A 20,398-nucleotide genomic window follows, 5' to 3' on the forward strand; every position below is an offset into this window, starting at 1 on the left:
AAAGTACAACAAAACTGTACAATTAGTTTTTGATTTCATCTACATTTAGTACTCCATACATGTACCGCAAGTTTGATGTGATGGGAAATCTTCTTTTTGCATAGTGTCAAAGTTGGGATTTTGGAAGGAAGTAAATAAGAGTATAGTAATTGCTCCAGTAACCAGCAACAGAGGCCCTGATGAGTGATGAGCCCCAGCACGGTGGTAGCCTCCGTGGATTACCACCAACCCCGAGGGCAATTCCGTCATGCGCCACCGTATATTATACCGTGGCCGGCCAGCCTGGCAGGCAGCAGGACCAGCCGCTCCGGCAGGCTTCCTCCGCAGCGCGGCCCCCTCCGCCTCCGTAACACCAGCGCACCCAACCCGCCTCCGCCACCTCCTTCGCCGCCGGGTAATGCCCCTACCCCTTGCTCCGATCCCGCTCTCCTACCTTCCCGTCCCGTCCTGTCGCTGTGGTAGCGGTACCCGCGCCGCGGATTCCGTTTCGCCCCGCGCGCGGCGCGGGCTCGTGGGTGCGGGGTGGTTGGTTGGGTGGGGTTTTTTGCGGTGTGCGCCCTCCCGCGGCGCGCGCGCGCGCCGGTGTTCGGCCACTCTGCGCCGCCGCGTGGTGTGCTTATAGCGGCGCTTGCTCGCTGATCCTGTTTGGGTTTGGGGTTTTTGTTGCTAGTGCTGGGTTTTCTGTGCGTGGGGTTGGGTGCTTTCCCCTCTAGTACGTCACAGTACGTCGCTTGCGGTTGCGTAACATCCGGTGCGTGATCGGGGGATTATTTCCCGCTCTTAACTACTCTGGTTTTAGTGGCTGCGAGTTTTGCATCTGCGGTACGGAAAAATGGTTGCGGCGTTCGTGAGGCGATTCGCCTCGTCAGAGTTGTTTGCCTTGATTTCTGTGTTTACTTGGGTTTAAGTTGGTGCCCATGGATTAATTTACTGGCTGAAGGGCTGTGGTTGGTTTCCTTGGTGGACTCTGGGGTTCGAATCGAAGCAACAAGGGGTTGAGACTTGAGATTTCCTCTCCTTTCTCGCGATTCCTGAGTGTTTTGCGCTGATCCTGATGCATTATTTGCGGAATTTGTGCAATGCTGTAGACTTACAGTTGTGTTAGGAGCGTCTTTGGTGGTTCACGGCCTTTTGGCCTTCTTTGAGGCCTGGGTTTATGCATTGGGCGCGTGCCTGGGGTGGGGCTGCCGAATCTGTTCCATTTTGATGTTACCTCGAAGCATGTGCGTGGACATGTAAATTGGCACTTCACTGTATATGATCTGCCTGCTGGCATCTGTGTCAGTTTCGATTTTTGCAATTTTTGCGGTAGAACTTTAGGACTAGGTTAGATAGCTCCATGTGTGTTTCGGAAAGGAAAACCCATTTACTATCCTGCTGTCTTTATCTAGGAAGAGTAATTATGCTACATTTTATATTAGTTCTGGACCTGTTTATGCTTTGCATGCCTCTTGGCTAGGAATAATCTTATTACCTTCATTTTGTTTTTCAACTTTGAACAACCGATTCATTTCAGTGCAATATGCAGGCTAGATTTCAGTTTAGTTAGATGTATGCGCATTATCTTAGAGTATAATTGAGTCTCACTCCAATGTTCATGCTATTCTAGCAGGTTAAGTCGAAGCGATGGGAAGTGTGACACTTGATTTGAATGAGCAACCACATGAAAATCAAGGTATGCGTATCACTGATAATTGTCAGTTTGTTATAATGAAATATCCACATTTTTTTGTAGATTGGGTTCTACATAACAAAATTTGATGAGATCATTCCAAATCTATTTGTACTGCTAAAATTTACATACTGCACCATATCTTCTTATGAGCTGTACCGTAGTTTTGATAATTTACCACATATACGCTGTGCAATTCAGTTGTAAGTTGTAGCCATGTAATTCCAATTGCTCATGGATCGATTGCGGGCTTGGACTTTGGAATGGGTCCAAATTCTCTCATGAACACATGCTATTCATGAAACTTTTCGTTCCTAATTTGTGTAGTTTTTCTTAAACTTGAACATTGTTTCCTTTTTGGCTTGTTATCCAACTATATTTATATAGTAAAATAAATGTTGCAAGATTTGTCCTGAAGAATATAGTTTTTTATGGTAGGTGGCTGCTTGAATTATGTGTTGCTGCAAAAGGATGGTAAGAACATATGCCGCACCAAAGTTTGCGACCTTCCCATAGAAGTGTAAGTTGAGAATTTTTCTGAGCAATTAGTTATATTGAGTACTTCTTATACTTGGACCAAACTTGTGGTGAAAGGAATTTAATGTTTCATAATTATGTAACATACTATTGCACATCACTTAACTGTGGATGGATGGCCTTTTGATCGGTTAAGTTCAACACTGTTGTCTATATGTTCAACATTAGCTTCATCCACTTATTTTTTTTATTTCATGGAAGCATTATGTGTCTGTTCTTTTCATGCCTTGATGTATATGCACTATAAAATCACAACTATGATTTCCTTTTGCAGGCCGACCATTTGGTCAATTATTTCATTTAAGCCAACTAAAGCATACCAGAAGAGTGTGTTCCCAAAATTTTCGCTGCTTCCTGATCCCGAAGATCGTCGTCAGAAAACTGAATGGGGAAAGTTCATGCGCTTCCTTTCGGATAATAAAAAGGTAAATATTTTCCACACTGTACATAAAGTGATAAAATACTAAATTAAGAAGGTAGCTTTTGGTATCTTAAGTTACTCTCGTTAAAAAATTGGGGTTAAGAGTAAGTACTGCCCAATTTACCATTCTTGGAGTTCTCATCTTGTTTGGGTGCGGTGTAAGTAGTTTTTACAATAAAGTGTATAGCAACAGGGACATCTGGATTAGTAAGGATAAAGGGAGGTGATGAGGGAGAGGGGCCTGATGTGCTGTCAAATTTTTTTGTGCAATCTAAAATACTGTAGGCAGTTTGTTTGTGCTGTATTTTATTGTCAGACAATCTAGTTAATCTGTTCTTTTGTTTTGATTTTGAAGGCTGCTATTGTTAGATGTGAGTCTTCAACCTTCCACATACTTGCTTCTCAACCTGATGAATACTCAAACTTTCCACATGCGGTGCTCTTGTACAAATGTGGACAAAATGACCCTAGAGACTGCAAACAGATGGCAGGAACATCTGGTGAGCGGTTTTGCTGTGCTGCCTCTTGAAAACAACTCCTTTTTTCCTAAGATAATTCACTAGCCCTACATTGCTACATTTACATAATCAGCATTTCATCATTAACAGTTTGTTTTTGTGTGGGTGATATCATTCCATTTCCTAAAGATTGTTTACTTTCTCATTTCATTGTGTTGGGCTGTACATGCTTGAAGTTGATGATATTCAACATAATATACCACATATTTTTTTTAACTTTTAATGATTTTAATTGATTTTCTAATTGACCATTCTTTTCTTAAATGTTATGACACCAGGGAGATATGTGAATAATCCAGCAATGGATTCTTCAAAGAGGTATTACAAGAGTAAATTTCAATATGGTTCAAAGAAGCCACCATACTTTAAAGAGGAGATTTGTGATAGTGGACCAAACCTCAAGGAGATGGAAAGTTCATCCAAGCATCATGATCCACATGTCACAGGACTTCATAGACCAGTTCAAGAATCCTCACCATGCGAGTCCATTGAAGACAGTCCTAGAGTTTTGAATCCAGTAGTAAAGAAGAGAATGGCTTCTCCTAAAAAAAATTTCATTGTTGCGGACCCTAGTTATCTGCGAACACTAAGTCAGACACATGCTGGCTGGATATTTGGAGCAATAGCCGAGCTCATTGATAACTCCAGAGATGCTGGTGCATCTAGGTATGCTCATATCTTCTGGATGTTGTAATCAGAATATGGTGATTTTTATTTTGCAATCAGTTTAGGTCCAGTTTATAATCTGCTTTTATGTTGTATCATGAAAGCACTGGTTAAGAAAATATTTACCAATTTTAATAATACAATATTCTCATGTAGCCCTAAGAAATGTTCTCGTTTTTTAAAAAAATAGGTAGGGGCCTCCCCTACTGACTTAGGTCAAAAAAAAAGAAAAAGAAAAAAGAAAGGTTCTCAGTTGGTTAATATTTTCAAAGAAAAAGGAAGAATAATAGGACTCTTGCTAGTATCAACCTCTCGATGGGAGAATGAAACCATTAATGATTAGTAATTCTCTTAATATAAAAATTGAATGGTAGATCATAGATTAAATGTCACCATAGTGTCACCCTTACTATTTGTAGTTCTCAGAATCCTGTTGCAAGATGTGTTATTAACATAGTTTATGCACTGTTTTCAGTTATTCCTCATTGATCATGCTAACTACTTTTTATTGTTTATTGTTGTTTATCACTATGGAAGGTTGAGTATTTCCATTGAATCTTTGTTTTCAAAGAAAGCACAGAGGAAAATTCCTGTCTTATCTATAATTGATGATGGGCATGGAATGACTTATGCTGATATGATGAGGATGATCTCTTTTGGTCACAAACGTCCAAATGAGCATCGCGAGAATCAGATTGGGAGATTTGGAATTGGATTTAAGGTAGACATCTCTTGGTAGTCTTGTAGAATTGCTTTATTTCCTCAATTTCAGTATTCTACTCACAGTCACAGTGTTAGATTGAGCTCCCATTCTATCCTCATTGTTGATGTGATATATGCTTTAGATTACCTTGAAGTACTTTAAACCTTCAACTTCAAATTCCAATACCGAACGCAATATGTTCCATTGGTATGGTGCAGCTGAAACAGTTTTATCTGAAGGCACTTATTTGTGTGATGTTGAGAATTTGTTTTTACGTTATTCAATTAGTCCCAGATGATCTATTTGTTCTACGACGACAATTTTAGAGATCTGCAATCAATTCATCATTTCTGTTAGCTAGGATTTTTTCTGCCCAGTGTTATCTTCCAAGTTGATACACGCCCCATCATTTCTGATGTAAAAGCTTTGATGAATGAAAATGTCCACTGCTTAGATACACTACTTTTTGAGACCAAACAAATATTGGTTCTATCAATTCAGAATTCCTGGTTCAGGATTCATAGATCTCCTTCCTAGCGCTGTGAACAGTACTTCAATCATGGCTGCAGCCTTGGCCGATCAAAATTTTGCATACAGAGTTATATTGTATGAAGATTGTGGTTGTTGTTACTAACTTTGCTATTTTCTGTGTGCTACATGTAGACTGGTGCTATGAAACTTGGAAAGGATGCAATTGTGCTTACTCAAACTTCATCCTCCAGATCAGTGGCCTTTCTTTCCCAGTCTTTTAATGAAGAAAAGGATGTATGTATTGTTGTTCTTATTGCCTGCCCTTATACCCTTGTATATCACATTCGATTGAAGATCTTTAAATCGGATAATTTGCTGCAGAATCTTGAGATCCCTGTGGTGACATATCGAAAGGAAGGGCAATACATGGAAGTTGATTTGAGTGTCCAGTCTGAAGCCACTGCAGAATATAACCTGAGTGCTATTAAGGAATTTTCTTCCTTCAATGAGTATTTCATTGGAGAAAAGTTAGGCCTGTTTGGTGAGGAGCGTACAGGGACACAAATTTACATATGGAATTTAGACAGATGGGGTAATGATTACACTTTGGAGTGGAATTCTGGCAAGTCTTCTGAAAATCCTGTGCACAATGGTCGTGGAGACATATTAATCCGTTCAAGAAGAATCAGATCACGTCCAGGACAAACAAGTAACAAGGTATTCTCTTTAACTCTTCATCGATTATTTTCTCTTTTGAGGCAAGAGATAACCATACTAAAAATGAGTTTAGAGGGGTATTTTCAATTTCACCTTGTAGAAACCAGAGTTCATTGTAGCTTTCTGATGGAATACTATAGCCTTTCATGGTTTTGTATCCTTCCTGTAAGATTTGCTTTGGTACTTTGATGAGGATGCATGTCACTCACACATTGAGTACTCTGAATCTTGTGCATGACTGAGTTGGATCCTAACCTTTTTCTTTGGTTACACCATGGTTGGCAAGTTCTTAACTTTGTATTTCCAATTCTTGCCGTGCATTTCACTTCTTTGATGGATCGTATTCATAGGTGCTGTTGGACTATTCTCTTCAGTCCTATTTGGAAGTTATGTTCCTGAATCCTCGGATGAAGATATCTGTCCAAGGATCTTTGGTAAATATTATTGTATTATTTCTTTCTATATTATAGTGTATTCCTGTTTTTATTCACTGGGTTTTGTACTTGGCAGGTCAAAAGCCGTCCCTTGGCAAAGACCCTTAACAAGACATCTGTTATGTCTGGTGAAATTATGGGAAGGACTATTCTATTGACCCTGGGAAGGAGCAAGGTAGAATGGGACAGAACAAATTGTGGAATTTTCTTGTATTGGCATGGTCGTCTGATTGAGGTGAGATTGGTTATTATGGTATTATTGCTCTGCCCTCTAGATTAGAGTTGGAGAGAATTGTAGTTCCATTTATGTTGAGCATGGAAATACATGTTAGATTTAACAGCTATTTGCAGGAGTTACATTGACCTTTTCATGTTCAAGTTTATTTAGCTGTCAATGTTTGTATTGTTCTACTTTTGATCATGTGTTTCACTTTTCAGTCTTACAAGCGGGTTGGAGGCCAGAAGCATAGTGCTGATGTGGGACGTGGAGTCATAGGAGTTGCAGATATCACAAATCTCATTGTATGCTTCAAATACCATGACTTTCCTATACTTTGTTTATTTTTTCAGTGCGAGATATTCAGATGTCCTGTTGTTTAGCCCATGGAATTAAATTCTCTATTCTTTTGCAGGATGATGAAGATGGTAATTCTTGGGTTTTGAACAGTAAGCAGGGATTTCAAGATTGTGAAATTTATGCTAAACTGGAGGAGTGGCTTGGTAGGAAAGTGGATGAATACTGGGATACAAAATTTGACAATCTCGAATTGGTATGTGTTATGATTCTTTTATTTTGAAATATATTAGATGTGCCTTACTGTTCATGCACACTGGGTCATGAAGTGCTAAGTGTTCATATTAATATATAGAATGAACATAGCAGGGAATGGGATGGAAAGTTTCTTTCCAATCATTGTTTCTTCTTATGCCATTGGGAGCTAATTTTCATGTTAGATATGGACTAAATTCTCACTGTAGATTCTTATATTATTCTGAAAAGATTACATGCGTTCTTTTTTTGAAGTGCTCACTCTATTTAACTTTCTTCATCCAGAGAAAAAGGGATGAGCACCACAAGCCTGATTGTGACTGGGTTCAGTGCTGCAGCTGTCGTAAATGGAGAGTGTTGAATGCAGGCTTCAATACAGACACTCTTCCAGTGGAATGGTTTGTATCAGGCAACCATGAAGGATTTTCATATATGATGAAGTCATTATTTTATTATTGTGCCCTTCTTAGCTGCAATGGCAACTGATTGGTTTACATGTTCAATGTACTAGAGCAGTGTCTTTACGTATCAATCAAGCAATTATGCTCTCTTTAATCATACACGATGTTCGTATCCATATGTAGTAGTTGTACCATTGTGCACTTCTGGGCTACCGTGACACCTTACTCTATGAATAATTAATGATTTACCATGTTAATCACACTGGATCACTTAATTAATGATGATCATCTTGCTGGCTTCTCACCTTACTGGATCTAGATAAATGTTAATGCAGCAGTTTTAGTACTAATCAGTTAAATAATGGGATCTCAATCCACTGATCAGTTCAAGCTATTTTTTAGATGGGAGAGTTTATAATGTTGGTTATACATGGGCATCACCTGTTTCTGTACTTTACTGACAGGTTTTAAGCACTGACGATCTCACTTTCAGGTTCTGCTACATGTCACCCTTCAATGGGAAATGTGAGGTTCCAGAGCAACAAATGGGACGTGGTGTCATTGTGATTGGTGAAAAGAGATCTGGCAACGATGAACAAAATAAGACTACCCAGCAAGGAGAGACACCAAAGAAGGAAATGAGGCCTGAGAACCTTGAGGTTGAGAAGATTGTTCAAGATGAAGATGCGAAGGTAACTATAAATCCTAAAGCATGCAATACATTTTCTCTCTTTTGGTCAAGATCAAAGCCATGTAAACAGACAGCTTAATCACATTCTGTACTCAGAATGTCCAGGGTACCCTAGAGGTCAACAAGCGAAAGAATTCTTCAAGTGGGGTACCATCAAAGCCCAAGAACAACAGTGATGGTAGGAAGATTGTGCAGCTGATATTCCCTTTATATTCAATTGTTTGTCTTGCATGAACTAAACTACCTCTTTCAGATGATTTTGAAGGTGCATCCTCACAAACAGAGGATGATGCCCCTCGCCCTACTTTAAAGAGGCTAAGAAGGGGACCTGCTGCGAAGACTTACAAATGCTGACGAAATTGGAAAACATGTGGTAACCATCATGTCCTTTTCCTTTTTACCCCTCACATAGGCTTTAGCCCATAAACCAGTAATAACCACTATGCTTTGTTTCCCTAGATTTTTCTCTCTGATCGCTTGTTGGTGCCCCTACTTTTACCCCATCTGTGGTATCATGCTTCGCGTGGACTTCAAGACTAATGCCTGAGGCCTTCTTTCAACGCACACTATTGGAGGAGCACTGCATCAGTATAACCAGTTTTGTTCTTGTGCAGTAGAAGTGCTGTTGTCGTGTTTGTAAATATAGTGGTGGATTAGTGGGTCGTTTGTAACTAGGTGTTTCTTCTCAAAATGTTAGCAGCTTGACAGCTTCAGTCGGTGAAAGTGTGTATAATAACTGGCCTGTGAGCTTTACAATGTTAGGGTGCGAGAAGGGCAGATCGTTTTTTGCTGCGCACAGTGCTCCAGTAGCCACTAGCCAGTCGGCCACTGATAGGGCCGTGGAACCTTTTTTGTGTTCATCCTGAACTTTAGAGGTGCGAATAGCGGAATACGCATTATTTACTGTTTGCTGCATCTGCACAGGGCTTCTCATACTGTGTGATGTACTAAGTTGGCCTGTTCTATCAGCGACCAAATAGTATTTTTTTCTCATAACAAATCAGCCGTTTCAGATTTTCAGTCGGCTTATAAGCTGAAGTGAACAGGCTGATGTTGCACGAGGCATGCATTAATGCCTTGTCCCTACTTGCCATATGACCTAAACTGGGCATAGCCGGAGCCCGGTCTGTAAACTGGGCATAGCCGGAGCCCGGGCAGACCGCCATGTCAGCTACAAGATGAGGTGGAGGGGAGAGAACGCAGTCGCCGAGCTGAACGCAGAAACGAAGGCTACCCCATTCAAGTGCTGGGTCCCACCATGCTTTTGCCGTACCAATTCAGACCCTTTTCTCTCTATCCCTCTACTGGTAGTCCCATGTAATAAAATAACATGCCCTTGTTTACTTCCCTCCAAACTCCCAACTTTGACACTATGCAAAAAGAAGATTCCCCATCACATCAAACTTGCGATATATGCATGGAGTACTAAATGTAGACGAAATCAAAAACTAATTGCACAGTTTTGTTGTACTTTGCGAGACGAATCTTTTGAGCCTAATTAGTCAATATTTGGACAATAATTCACAAATACAAACGAAACGCTACAGTGTCGCATTTATGGCAAATTGCCAATTTTGCAACTCCCAACTTGGGAAGTAAACAAGGACCAGGTATTAAATAAATATGAATAGACTAGTTATTGTGTGCGTTGGGCGGTAAGTATCTTGCTGACTTGTCTCGGCTATAAGTCAAGTCTTATGGTCTTCTGCAATTTTTGTGAACGAAAGGCTTGTTTAGTTCATCCCCAAATTCCAACTTTGGCACTATGCAAAAAGAAAATTCCCCATCACATCAAACTTGCGGTACATACATGGAGTACCGAATGTAGACGAAATCAAAAATTAATTGCACAGTTTTGTTGTACTTTGCGAGACGAATCTTTTGAGACTAATTAGTTAATATTTGGACAATAATTTACAAATATAAACGAAATGCTACAGTATCGCTATAGTATTTTTGGCACCTCAAAATTGGGCAACTAAACAAAGCCGAAGAACTCGAATCTCAAATCACTTTTCTAATTTTATGGCACGTCAGAGCTCAGGAATGGGTGTCAGGCACTTCAGACGGTGAATCTGTTCACACAGTTGCCATGTGACAAAGCTAATTAAGGGCCCGTTTGGCACAGCTTTGGCTCATGAAAAAACAACTTTGGCTCTAGCTCATCTGGAAAAGCAGCTTTTTCTGGCTCTGGCTTATTTTGAAGGAAAAAGTTTAGCAAAACGGCTTCTCCTAGCTTTTTAGATCGGAAAGAAGGTGTCAAATGTCCAAAATACCCTTATATTTTTCTCTTCTATTTTTCTTTTTTCTCTCCTCATTTTCCTTTTCTTTTTCTTTCCTTTTTTTCTTTCTCTTTCCTTCTCCCTTCTTTTCTTTTCCCTATCCATCCGCTCCTCTCTCCTTATCCATCCGCTCCTCCCTCCCGACCTTATCCGCACCCGACCGCCTGGCCCTCCTCCGCCGCCGCTCCAGCGCCACCCCGCCGGCCCCGACTCCGTCCGCCACCAAGGCGCCGCCCTGGTCCTCCTCCGCCCCTCCGCCGCCACGGTGCTGCCCCGGCACTCCTCCGTCCCTCCGCCGCCATAGCACCGCCCTGCCGGCCCGGCTTCGTCCGCCGCCACGGCGCCGCCCCGGTCCTCCTCCGCCCCTCCGCCGCCATGGCGCCACCTCGGCACTCCTCCGCCCCTCCGCCGCCACCGGGGACAAGGATGGAAAGTGACGAGGAGGAGCCAGAATAAGCCACTTTTTTTGGCTTCCGGTGGGTGGAGAAACGTAGAGACCGCATTTTGCGGGGCTTCTACTGGCTTTCGCGGGTGAGCCGTTTTGCCTTCTCCCGTTTGGCACGGCTTCATCAAAAGCCACCCTAGAAGCCGCTCGATGAGCTGTGCCAAAGGGGCCCTAAGTGTCTATGGACACGGTACCAAAGTAAGGCCCCGTTTTGGTTCTTCGGGAGCACCTAAAATTCCTATCACATCGAATATTTAGATATTAATAGGAGTATTAAATATAGACTAATTACAAAATCAATTGCATAGACGGAGGCTAATTTGCGAGACGAATCTATTAAACCTAATTAGTTCATAATTTGACAATATGGTGCTACGGTAAACATGTGCTAATGATGAATTAATTAGGCTTAATAGATTTGTCTCGGGAATTAGCTTCCATCTGTGTAATTAGTTTTATAATTAGCTCATGTTTAGTCCTCCTAATTAGCCTACGAATATTCGATGTGATATGAATTTTAGTCTGGACTAAAGATCCAAACACCCCCTAACTAAAGTTTTGATTTCACATACTGTAGAAAATGATCTATGTTGGATTGGAGACAGTATTAGCGGAATTGTAGTGATACTGTATGTCTGAACCACAGCAGAAGCTGATATATGTGTAACGAATAACATTTAGATGCACAATAATATCTATGAGCTTAGAAAAGCTAAAACGATATGCCCTAATAACTGTGGGGAAGTCGTAGACAACAAGACAGATATGGAGTGATGGATCATATGTCTGCAAATTAAACGAAATATTAGGATGGGTTGCTCAATGTGCCAATAATCTGGCTGATCCGTCGTAAGCTACACCATTGAGAAGGATAAAAATAGTGTTTTCTAGAGTATATGTGGTGATGGACCATTGGAATCGGGAAATTAACAGCCAGTAGAGTATTTACTCCAAGAACAGTAGCACTACAAGTGGCTAGTAGGCACTAGGCAATACTCTAGCTGCCAGGAGTAGCTGCTGCTGGATGTGGATGGAGTACTGGAGCAGCAGTAAAATTTGCTGGAGCCAAACGCCGCAACTGCTCAGGTCAGGTCAAATCGATCGCCAATTCACACAGCGTCACAGCCCGCTCAGCCCAACCGCCGTCCACGTCGGTCCAAATTGACCCTTTGTTTACTTCACCCCCAACTCCCAACTTTGACACTATGCAAAAAGAAGATTTCTCATCACATCAAACTTGCGGTACATACATGGAGTACTAAATGTAGACGAAATTAAAAATTAATTGCACAGTTTTGCTGTACTTTGCGAGACGAATCTTTTAAGCCTAATTAGTCAATATTTGGATAATAATTCACAAATACAAACGAAACGCTACAGTGTGCTACAGTGCTGTAATAGTAATTTGATACCTCCCAATTTTACCAACTAAACAAGGCCTGAATCATGGTGCCCATGCCTCCAATCCAAATTCCGTTGACGCCTTCCCTTCGTCTCTGCCCCTGAAGGCTGGGCAGCTGCCCGCTGGACTCCCCCTTCCGTTCTGCCCATTCATACGTCTCCGGCGGCGGTCCGGCCAGGGGCCAGCGGCGACGCTCTCATCCGTCTCGTGCTGCATGTCATGGTTTAAGAATCAGAATCGACCAAACTAGCCAAACAGTGCACAAAGCCGCTCTGATGTTTCCTTGCTGTAGCTGCAGCTGTGGCTGCACAAGCCGCTCGGCTGCATGCTCAAAGCAGCTGCAGCTGCTTCCCAGTTGCTCATATTTAGGCAATTTGCTGTCGTTTACCATAGTAAGAACCAGAAATCAAAGTTTACTTACATGTTGATGTGCAAGAACATTACTCTTTTTTACTACTGTGGATGGATATTTAACTTTTACTTCATCGGTACCGCCATCTTCACGCGTTCGCATGCCATTTATTAATTTAACCAGCGGGCCTCAAAACACATCAAGGGCTGACTGAGTCCAAAAAGGACAGAACTAGCCCACACAGCCTAACAACAGCCCTAACCTCGACTCACGCAGACCTTTAATTTAACCAGCGAGCCTCAAAACACATCAAGGGCTGACCGAGCCCAAAAAGGATAGAACTGGCCGACACAACCCAATAACAGCCCTAACCTCAACTCACGCACCAACCCAGCTCACACACTGTCCGTCACCATCGCAGCCGCCGCCCCTCACCGTCACCATCGCAGACTTCCACCACTGTCATTTAGGGGTGTTTGGTTCTCTAGAACCTTCTAAAATTTCTATCACATTGAATGTTTAGATACTAATTAGGAGTATTAAATATAGACTATTTACAAAATTAATTGCACATATGGAGGCTAATTTGCGAGACAAATCTATTAAGCCTAATTACTCCATGATTTGACAATACGATGCTACAGTAAATATGTGCTAATGATGAATTAATTAGGCTTAATAGATTTGTCTCGGGAATTAGCCTCCATCTGTGTAATTAGTTTTATAATTAGCTCATGTTTAGTCCTTCTAATTAACTCCGAATATTCGATATGACATGAATTTTAGTCCGGACTAAAAATCCAAACATCTCCTAAGCATTACTCTGTTTGGACTACAACAGCTGTTGGCCAGCTGGCTGCAAAGCAGCAGCCAACCAGCCAGCCTTTTGGTTCATTGTTTTTAATTGGTTGATGAGCCTATTTATGATAAATCCAATCCCTCGACCGCAAGATGTCCAGGGTTGATCCACCTGTAGCTTAAGCATGTTGAGATTAGTAAATTCATCGGGAGATCACGTCAAATCAACTAGGATCATGAGATAAACATCAAATGAACTAGATATGCGCCTATGCGCTAGGAAAGGAAAGGCATAAATAGCAGGTGGAGGCGTGGAGCCACTCTTACCTCTAGTGCCAGATTCTACCTTTCTCCTGAAGGCATGTATTCAAGCTATAAGCGTACGTTTGGGACGGCTCCGCTCCAAGTTTTGCAGCTCCACTCCATATTCATCTTGCCAAACACCTTCAGCTCCACTAGCACCAACTTCAGAAAAAGGTGGATCTAGGGACTAACTCCAAGGTTTTTCTGGATCGAGGCTTTCCTCCCCCGCGCGCATGTTTCTCTTCTGCCGCCGCCGCGTTCTCCCCTTCCTTTGACGCTCAAAAAATCGGCAAGATGGATGCCGAGGATGATCCTCGACTCCTCAATCCTAGCAAATTGGTGAGTAATCCTCCAACAGGATCGACTTCTACCCAAGCCCACGCCGCCAAAAGAGTTCTCACCGCCAACGCCGCACGTGCTGCTACCTCCGTTGGCCGGAGTCTGTTCCACTCGCCGGCTCTCAGGGGCGGGCGCAGCATGGTCGGGAGCGGGCACCCCTTGGCCGGCGACAGCCACCCAGGTCTGGAAGAAGCTCTGGTCGGTGGCTTTATATGTTTTATATGATTAAAGTTTTACTTGTCCTGATGTTGAACAAATAATAACTTTTATTATATTCTCATTTTGCAGGCAAATACTATATCATTGATGTGGGTTATCCTAATCGCCCTGAGTATCTAGTTCCTTACAAGGGTGAAATATATCATTTACTCGAATGGCATAGGGGTATGGAACCAAAGACTCCCGCGGAAAGGTTCAATCGTGTTCACTCATCTATTCGCAATGTTATTGAGCGATCGTTTGGATATTAAAAATGAAGTGGCAAATTCTCTACAAAATGCCATCGTACCCCATGTACAAGCAAAAGATGATTGTTGTGGCTACTATGGTCCTTCACAATTGTATCCGTGAATATGGAGGTGGAGACATTGACTTTGATCGGTTTGATCGTGATCCTAATTACATACCTACTATCCTGGAAAGGTATAACAAATATGCAGTTTCTCCCTTGGCGTCCGACCGATCTACTTTCGATGCCAATGCTTCAACTATGGATGTATTTCGTGATGAGTTGGCCACCGCCCTTTCTCTTGCTTGGAACTAAGTTAATGTTGGTGTGATTGATTTTATAATATCATTTAGTGCCACCTATTAGGTATATTAAATTTTTATCGGATCAATGCTGTCTATATTCTCCAATATGAAAATTTTTCATGAGTAAAAATAAGATGAAGTATAGTACAAATGTGTACAGTAGCGCCTCATGTATTGTAGTGGCGCGGGCACTGTAGCACCACGTGGTACTGTAGCTCGCGGAAAAAATCATCCAAGGGCATGAGTAACTATTCCCACTAGTTCCTACAATTCCTGAAGCTGGATTTGCATCCGGTAACCAATAGATACATAACTTTCTATTTTTCTAGAGTTGGTGAAGTGGAGCTGTTTTTTTGAGCTGAGCCTCTGTACCCCGAGAACAACACGTGCGCATGCACATACAACCACACTTATCCTCCTTTGTTGTTACTGTTCTCTCGTCTTGACGTCCTGCGTGTAGTACAAACAGTTGGTAGAATAGTGTCTGGCACCCATCAGCCTAATTAATTGCATGGCTGGATGAAAAACCCCACGCTCACGCTGTGGCACGCCGCACGCCCGTCGTCGTCCGCGCAAACCGGAGGGCAGCTCCGTCACACACCAGTGACCACAAGTCCAGGTTTCTCGTCGAAGCTTCGTATACCCCATCGGCCCATCCGAGTTCGCTGTGCCCGTGCTCCTCCTCTTGCATGCTGCTGCTGCTGCATTCGAGGACAAAGGGGATGTTTATTCCCGGTCACACTATGCCATACCTAATCTTAGATAAATTTGATCAAGTTGACAAGTGTTTGGTTCAATAACTAACCTTTAGCAAGATTTTTTAGGCTCCACGTGTCATAAAGATAAAAAATGTGGTAAGATTCCCTTTGCCATAGCAAAGTGTGGCTTTAAATTTCTTTACCACACTTGCCAAAGGTTAGGTGTAGCAAATGGTGGCTAGCAACCAAAGTCCTCGCCTCCCTCCCTCGTCTCGCCTCCGCCTCCTCTAGGCACACGGAAGTACCATAGTACATGCATGTTATGATTCAAGCTAACTCCAAAATGTATCATACTACTCCAATAACGACTCTGAACTCTAGCGATACTACAAATCATAAGATCTTTTTTAGAAAATAGAAATCTAGTTCCTGCACACTCTAGAGTACTCGAGTAACAAATTTATGAGACGCACATTTCAGATAACTCGACTAACAAAAATCAACCTTGGAACACACCAATTGCAAATGCAGCTGCAAGACCTCGAGCCTCAAACCTCGAGCCTCAAACAAGGCCAATAGGCCACGATGATCCAGTACTAGAATACCAGATGTGGTTCCAGTGGTGGATCCGGCTCAGGAGGTTAGGAGAGATTCTCTCTTCTTCTCCTTCCTTACGTCCCTTACCTTCTTCTTCATTCTTTAAAAAAAATCAAGGAGGGGCTAAGGGGGCTCCATTGTCCAAGCGGCGGTAGGGGGCATCACTAAATTTAGGCCGCATTGCCCCACCGCTAGATCCCTATAGGCCGCATTCTTCCCGAATCTGCATTTGGGGAGCTTTTGCATGCATGCGTCTTGGAAAGGGATATTATTCATACCTTTATTTTGTGGTCAATCTTTGGAGTGTGGTGCAGCATTTTGGACCTTTGGTTCAGTTTGCTTTAGACGTAGATGCATGATCTTGCAATTTGAGGATAATCTATTGCAGTTTCAATGGTTTTCACATTTCCAGCATTGGAAGAAAAGGAAATGGGAAGTGGAGCAGGAGCACCACATAATAAAGAAGGTATCATTAATTCTTGTATTAATGATTATTTGTTAATGAAATAAGCACATAGTTTCTGTAGAGGTTCTCATGAACAGATTATATCAACTAGTCAATTTGTCTTCTTACATGAGGTAGTAATAGTAATTCTAAGAGACGTAAGTAATTCATTAATAAATGCGGACCCGTATAGCCGATCTAAGTTTCCTATTGTTGCACTCTCATTTGTTCATATTTTAACATAATACTTATATAATTGTTTTCTATTCAGTTGTGATAGACTATAGTTACCAATTATTCTATATATTTTTCCATCCCTATTCATCGTTCCCCACTTTGTATCACACCTGAATGTGCGTTTGATGTGTATTTAGTTGACACCTTAGCTTCAATTATGTGTTTAACATAGAAAGTGATATGATCATAGCTTCTTGCATACATGCATATATGTGTTTTAATTTGCATGGTGACGTATATCATGCATCCATGTATACGTTAAGTTCTTTTTCTATATTAACAATAGCTGAAATGTGTAACGTAGAAGCAGATAAGGGTACTTTGGGACATTCTTCTTTATAAAAACGGAGGTAGGCAATTTAGATGCAGGATTAGAGGTTACTTATATTATTTATAATAATGGTAGGGGTGAGTAATTTGCATAGAGAGATTAAGTGGGTTACTTCATATTATTTTTCATAATAGCGTAAGCAAGTAATTTAGATGAGATTAGGGGGATGTTTCTGTTATTTTTCATAATGGAAGGGGTGGGTAATTTAGACGTACATTTAGGGGTTACTTTAGATGATTTTCATGATGACATAGGAGGATAAATTTTGGGAAAATGGAATAGATCCAAATGACTACTATCGTCAATGATGATTAGAGTCTATCTAGTTGATGGCAATATGTTTCTTATTTTTATAAGAGTTTCTATGATTTATCTTCCTTTTTAGCGCATCTCATGAACATTAACGTGGAGGCTCCAAAAGGAGTATTTAATCAGTAATAATAACAAGCATGGAAAATCTACTTGTTCTGCTCAAAATTTGCACATCGAACGGGTCCAAACTGTAGTATAATTTAAACAACTCCGACATTTACTCGTAAGTGCACATCACAACTTGTAGCTTTGGGCCTTGTACTTTCAATCTCTAAATGAGGGATCATGAGCTCGGAGAGGGTTCAAATTTCAATTTGAATATGTTTTTCTTAACTTGAACTTTAACATCAATTTACTAATAGTGGCATTCCCTACTTTGGAGTTGTTCTCCTAACTTCCTTTTTTTTTGTATGGGAGTCTACAGTTTATCAAAATTTTGACCTTGATGATGTTTTTCTAGTAGGAGCCAGTTTGGACTACGTGTTCCTGAAAATGGATTGTAAGAACATATGCCGTGCCAAAGTTTATGATCTTCCCGATTGAAGTGTAAGTCAATAGTTTTTCTAACTAAATAGTTCTACTGACTATTTCATGTACTTGCTTGGACAAAACTTACTGGTGAAAAAGGAATGTTTAATGTTTTCTGTAGCATACTATTGCACATTGCTTTGTTTTATTGTGGATGGCTGGGCATTTGACTGATGTTGTGAAGGACAAAACTTTTTCCCTTATGTTTAACACTAGCTTTATCCACTCGAATGGTTTTGTGTAAAATTTTACAGAAGTATGTTGTATCTCTACCTTTCACATCTATGTGTAGATTTAGCTTATTTGCACCAGTGAGTACCCTATGAAATCAGAATTGCCGAGTAATCTATGATGTCCTGTCACAGGCCCTTGGATTGGTCAATTTCTAAATTTGAGCCTACTAAGATATGCCAGCAGAGTGATTTTCCAAAATTTTCTCTGCTTCCTGCTCCGGAAGATAGTCGTCAGAATTTTGAATGGAACAGGTTCATGCGCTTCCTTCGGGATAATAAAAAGGTAAATAATTTCACGTTTGCATTAATTGTACAAATACTACCTTGTAAATTCTCACTAAGCTATCGTTTGGTATGTTTATGTTACCCGTTTAAAATACTGAGATGAACCTTCCAAATTATCATCCCGGGAGATTACAATTTGAAATGGGCTGTAATGGTAGGGACATCTGGCTTAAGTAAAATATGGGAAGGTTCCCTCAATCAACTAAAATATTGATGCAGGAATTTTGTTGCCCTCAAATGAGCATGCAGTGTAGTATATTGTTGCAACACACTAACCACTAGTAGCTCTAATATTCGTTGTCTCTAATTGGAAGGCACTTGCCTTTCTTTTCTCATTGGTTTTTGAAGGCTGGTGTTGTTACATTTGGGTCCTCGACATTTCACATTCTTGCTCCTCAACCTGATGAAGACACTACCTTTTCGTATGCGGTGCTCAGATATGAGCGAGAACAAAATAGTCCAGGGCACTGCAAACAGATGGCAGGACAAAAATGAAAAATTTGGTGATGATCTATTTCTTCTTATTTACAATGCCACCTAGTTCCTCTTAGGTTGCCTGTTTCTTAATAACAAACTATGTTTGCTTTGAACTAGATGATTTGATTTTTTTCTAACTGACAATTCTCTTGTTTACCTTATATTATGCCACCAGTGAGACAGGCCGGTGAATAGTCCCGTGTCAAAATCCTCACCATTCGTGTCAGTTCAACATCGCCCTAGAGTTTTGGATTAGGAAACAAAAGAACAACTATAACTAATCCTACGTACGAAGAATTTCTTTGTTTCAAACCCTAGTTTCTTGCGAACACTTGGTGAGGCGCATGATTGTTGGATCTTTGGAGCATTAGCAGAGCTCATTGACAACTCCAGAGATGCTGATGCATCTAGGTATGCTTATGTCTTCAGCAATCACAAGTTGGTTGTTTGAATTTATTGCAATCATTTTTTGATCTTGTTTACCATTAATGGTTAATGTGGTGTGTCGCTTTGTGGGATCCATAGTTAGGTAAGAAATTATTTATTATTTAGTAACAAGATATTACGATTTGGCTCTAAGAAAGGTTTCCCACTAGTATTTCAAGAAATTAATTGAAATAGGGAGCACAAAATAAATGTCAATGTTGTAAGAATTTGAGGAAACGTGATTGCCTATCTTGACCTACCACGGGTGTGTGTTTATATAGGAGGCAATAGCCAAGAGATATACATGAAGCTGTCATCGTATGTGATTCAGATGCTTTACAAAACCTATCTCTAAGCAGTCGAACCATTCAAAGATGACAAGCAGAGTTTGAACCAATTACAATTGAATAAAACCTATTCTAGATATTCTACTTCCCTCAATCTAAATTCCTCTTGCGCTTGAGATTTAGATTGCTTTTAAACTCTTCAAGTTTTTCAACCGGCAATGCCTTGGTAAAACCATCACCAACCTGATCTTTGGTAGAAATAAACCTGACTTGCAGCTGCTTCTTCATTACTCGTTCTCTTACAGAAAGAAAATCAATTTCTATATACTTTGCTCTAGCATGGAACACTAGATTTGTAGACAAGTAGGTAGCTCCCAAATTATCACACCATAGAATAGGTAGCTGTTGCAATTTGACGCCAAGTTCACCAAGTAGAGACTCGAGCCAAATTAATTCGTCTGTAGCATTGGCCATAGATTTGTATTCTGCTTCCGTACTAGACTTTGAAACTGTAGCATGCTTCCTAGCACTCCAAGATACAAGGTTCGGTCCCAAAAATATTGCAAAGCCACCAGTAGATCTTCTATCATCAACACTACCGGTCCAATCTGCATCAGAAAAGGCACTTAACCCCATTGAGCTAGACCTCTTAATATTTAAACCAATGTCCATAGTGCAACGAACATATCTAAGAATTCTCTTGACAGCTGTTCAGTGATCACTAGCAGGTGCATGCAAGAATTGACACACCTTATTAACAGAGAAAGCCAAGTCAGGTCAAGTAAACATGAGATACTGCAATGCCCCAACTATACTTCTATACCGTGTACTATCTTCAGAGCTTAGCAGCTTTCCTTCATGACATGAA

The 20,398-nt window shown here is 41.0% G+C and overlaps 1 protein-coding gene across 3 annotated transcripts; it reads left to right on the plus strand.

The window, feature by feature from the left end:
- The first annotated feature begins 300 nt into the window (after window positions 1–300).
- On the plus strand, window positions 301–8,921 carry LOC101765406 (MORC family CW-type zinc finger protein 3). Of its 3 annotated transcripts, none has more exons than XM_012845060.2 (18): window positions 301–394; window positions 1,610–1,675; window positions 2,111–2,192; window positions 2,484–2,634; window positions 2,986–3,130; window positions 3,427–3,814; window positions 4,352–4,535; window positions 5,181–5,282; window positions 5,370–5,705; window positions 6,056–6,139; window positions 6,216–6,374; window positions 6,578–6,661; window positions 6,772–6,909; window positions 7,194–7,306; window positions 7,803–8,001; window positions 8,097–8,178; window positions 8,254–8,373; window positions 8,460–8,921. In XM_012845060.2, the coding sequence occupies exons 2-17, from the start codon at window positions 1,627–1,629 to the stop codon at window positions 8,352–8,354; spliced, it is 2,397 nt and encodes a 798-aa protein (XP_012700514.1). In that variant the 5' UTR covers window positions 301–394; window positions 1,610–1,626; the 3' UTR covers window positions 8,355–8,373; window positions 8,460–8,921. The 3 variants fall into 3 exon arrangements, with proteins under 3 accessions (XP_012700514.1, XP_004965864.1, XP_004965863.1); XM_004965807.2 differs by having other exon boundaries at window positions 1,613–1,675; XM_004965806.3 differs by lacking the exon at window positions 301–394 and having other exon boundaries at window positions 576–1,675.
- The last annotated feature ends 11,477 nt before the right edge of the window (window positions 8,922–20,398 follow it).

Source organism: Setaria italica, chromosome IV, assembly GCF_000263155.2.
Source record: "Setaria italica strain Yugu1 chromosome IV, Setaria_italica_v2.0, whole genome shotgun sequence".
NCBI lineage: Eukaryota > Viridiplantae > Streptophyta > Magnoliopsida > Poales > Poaceae > Setaria > Setaria italica.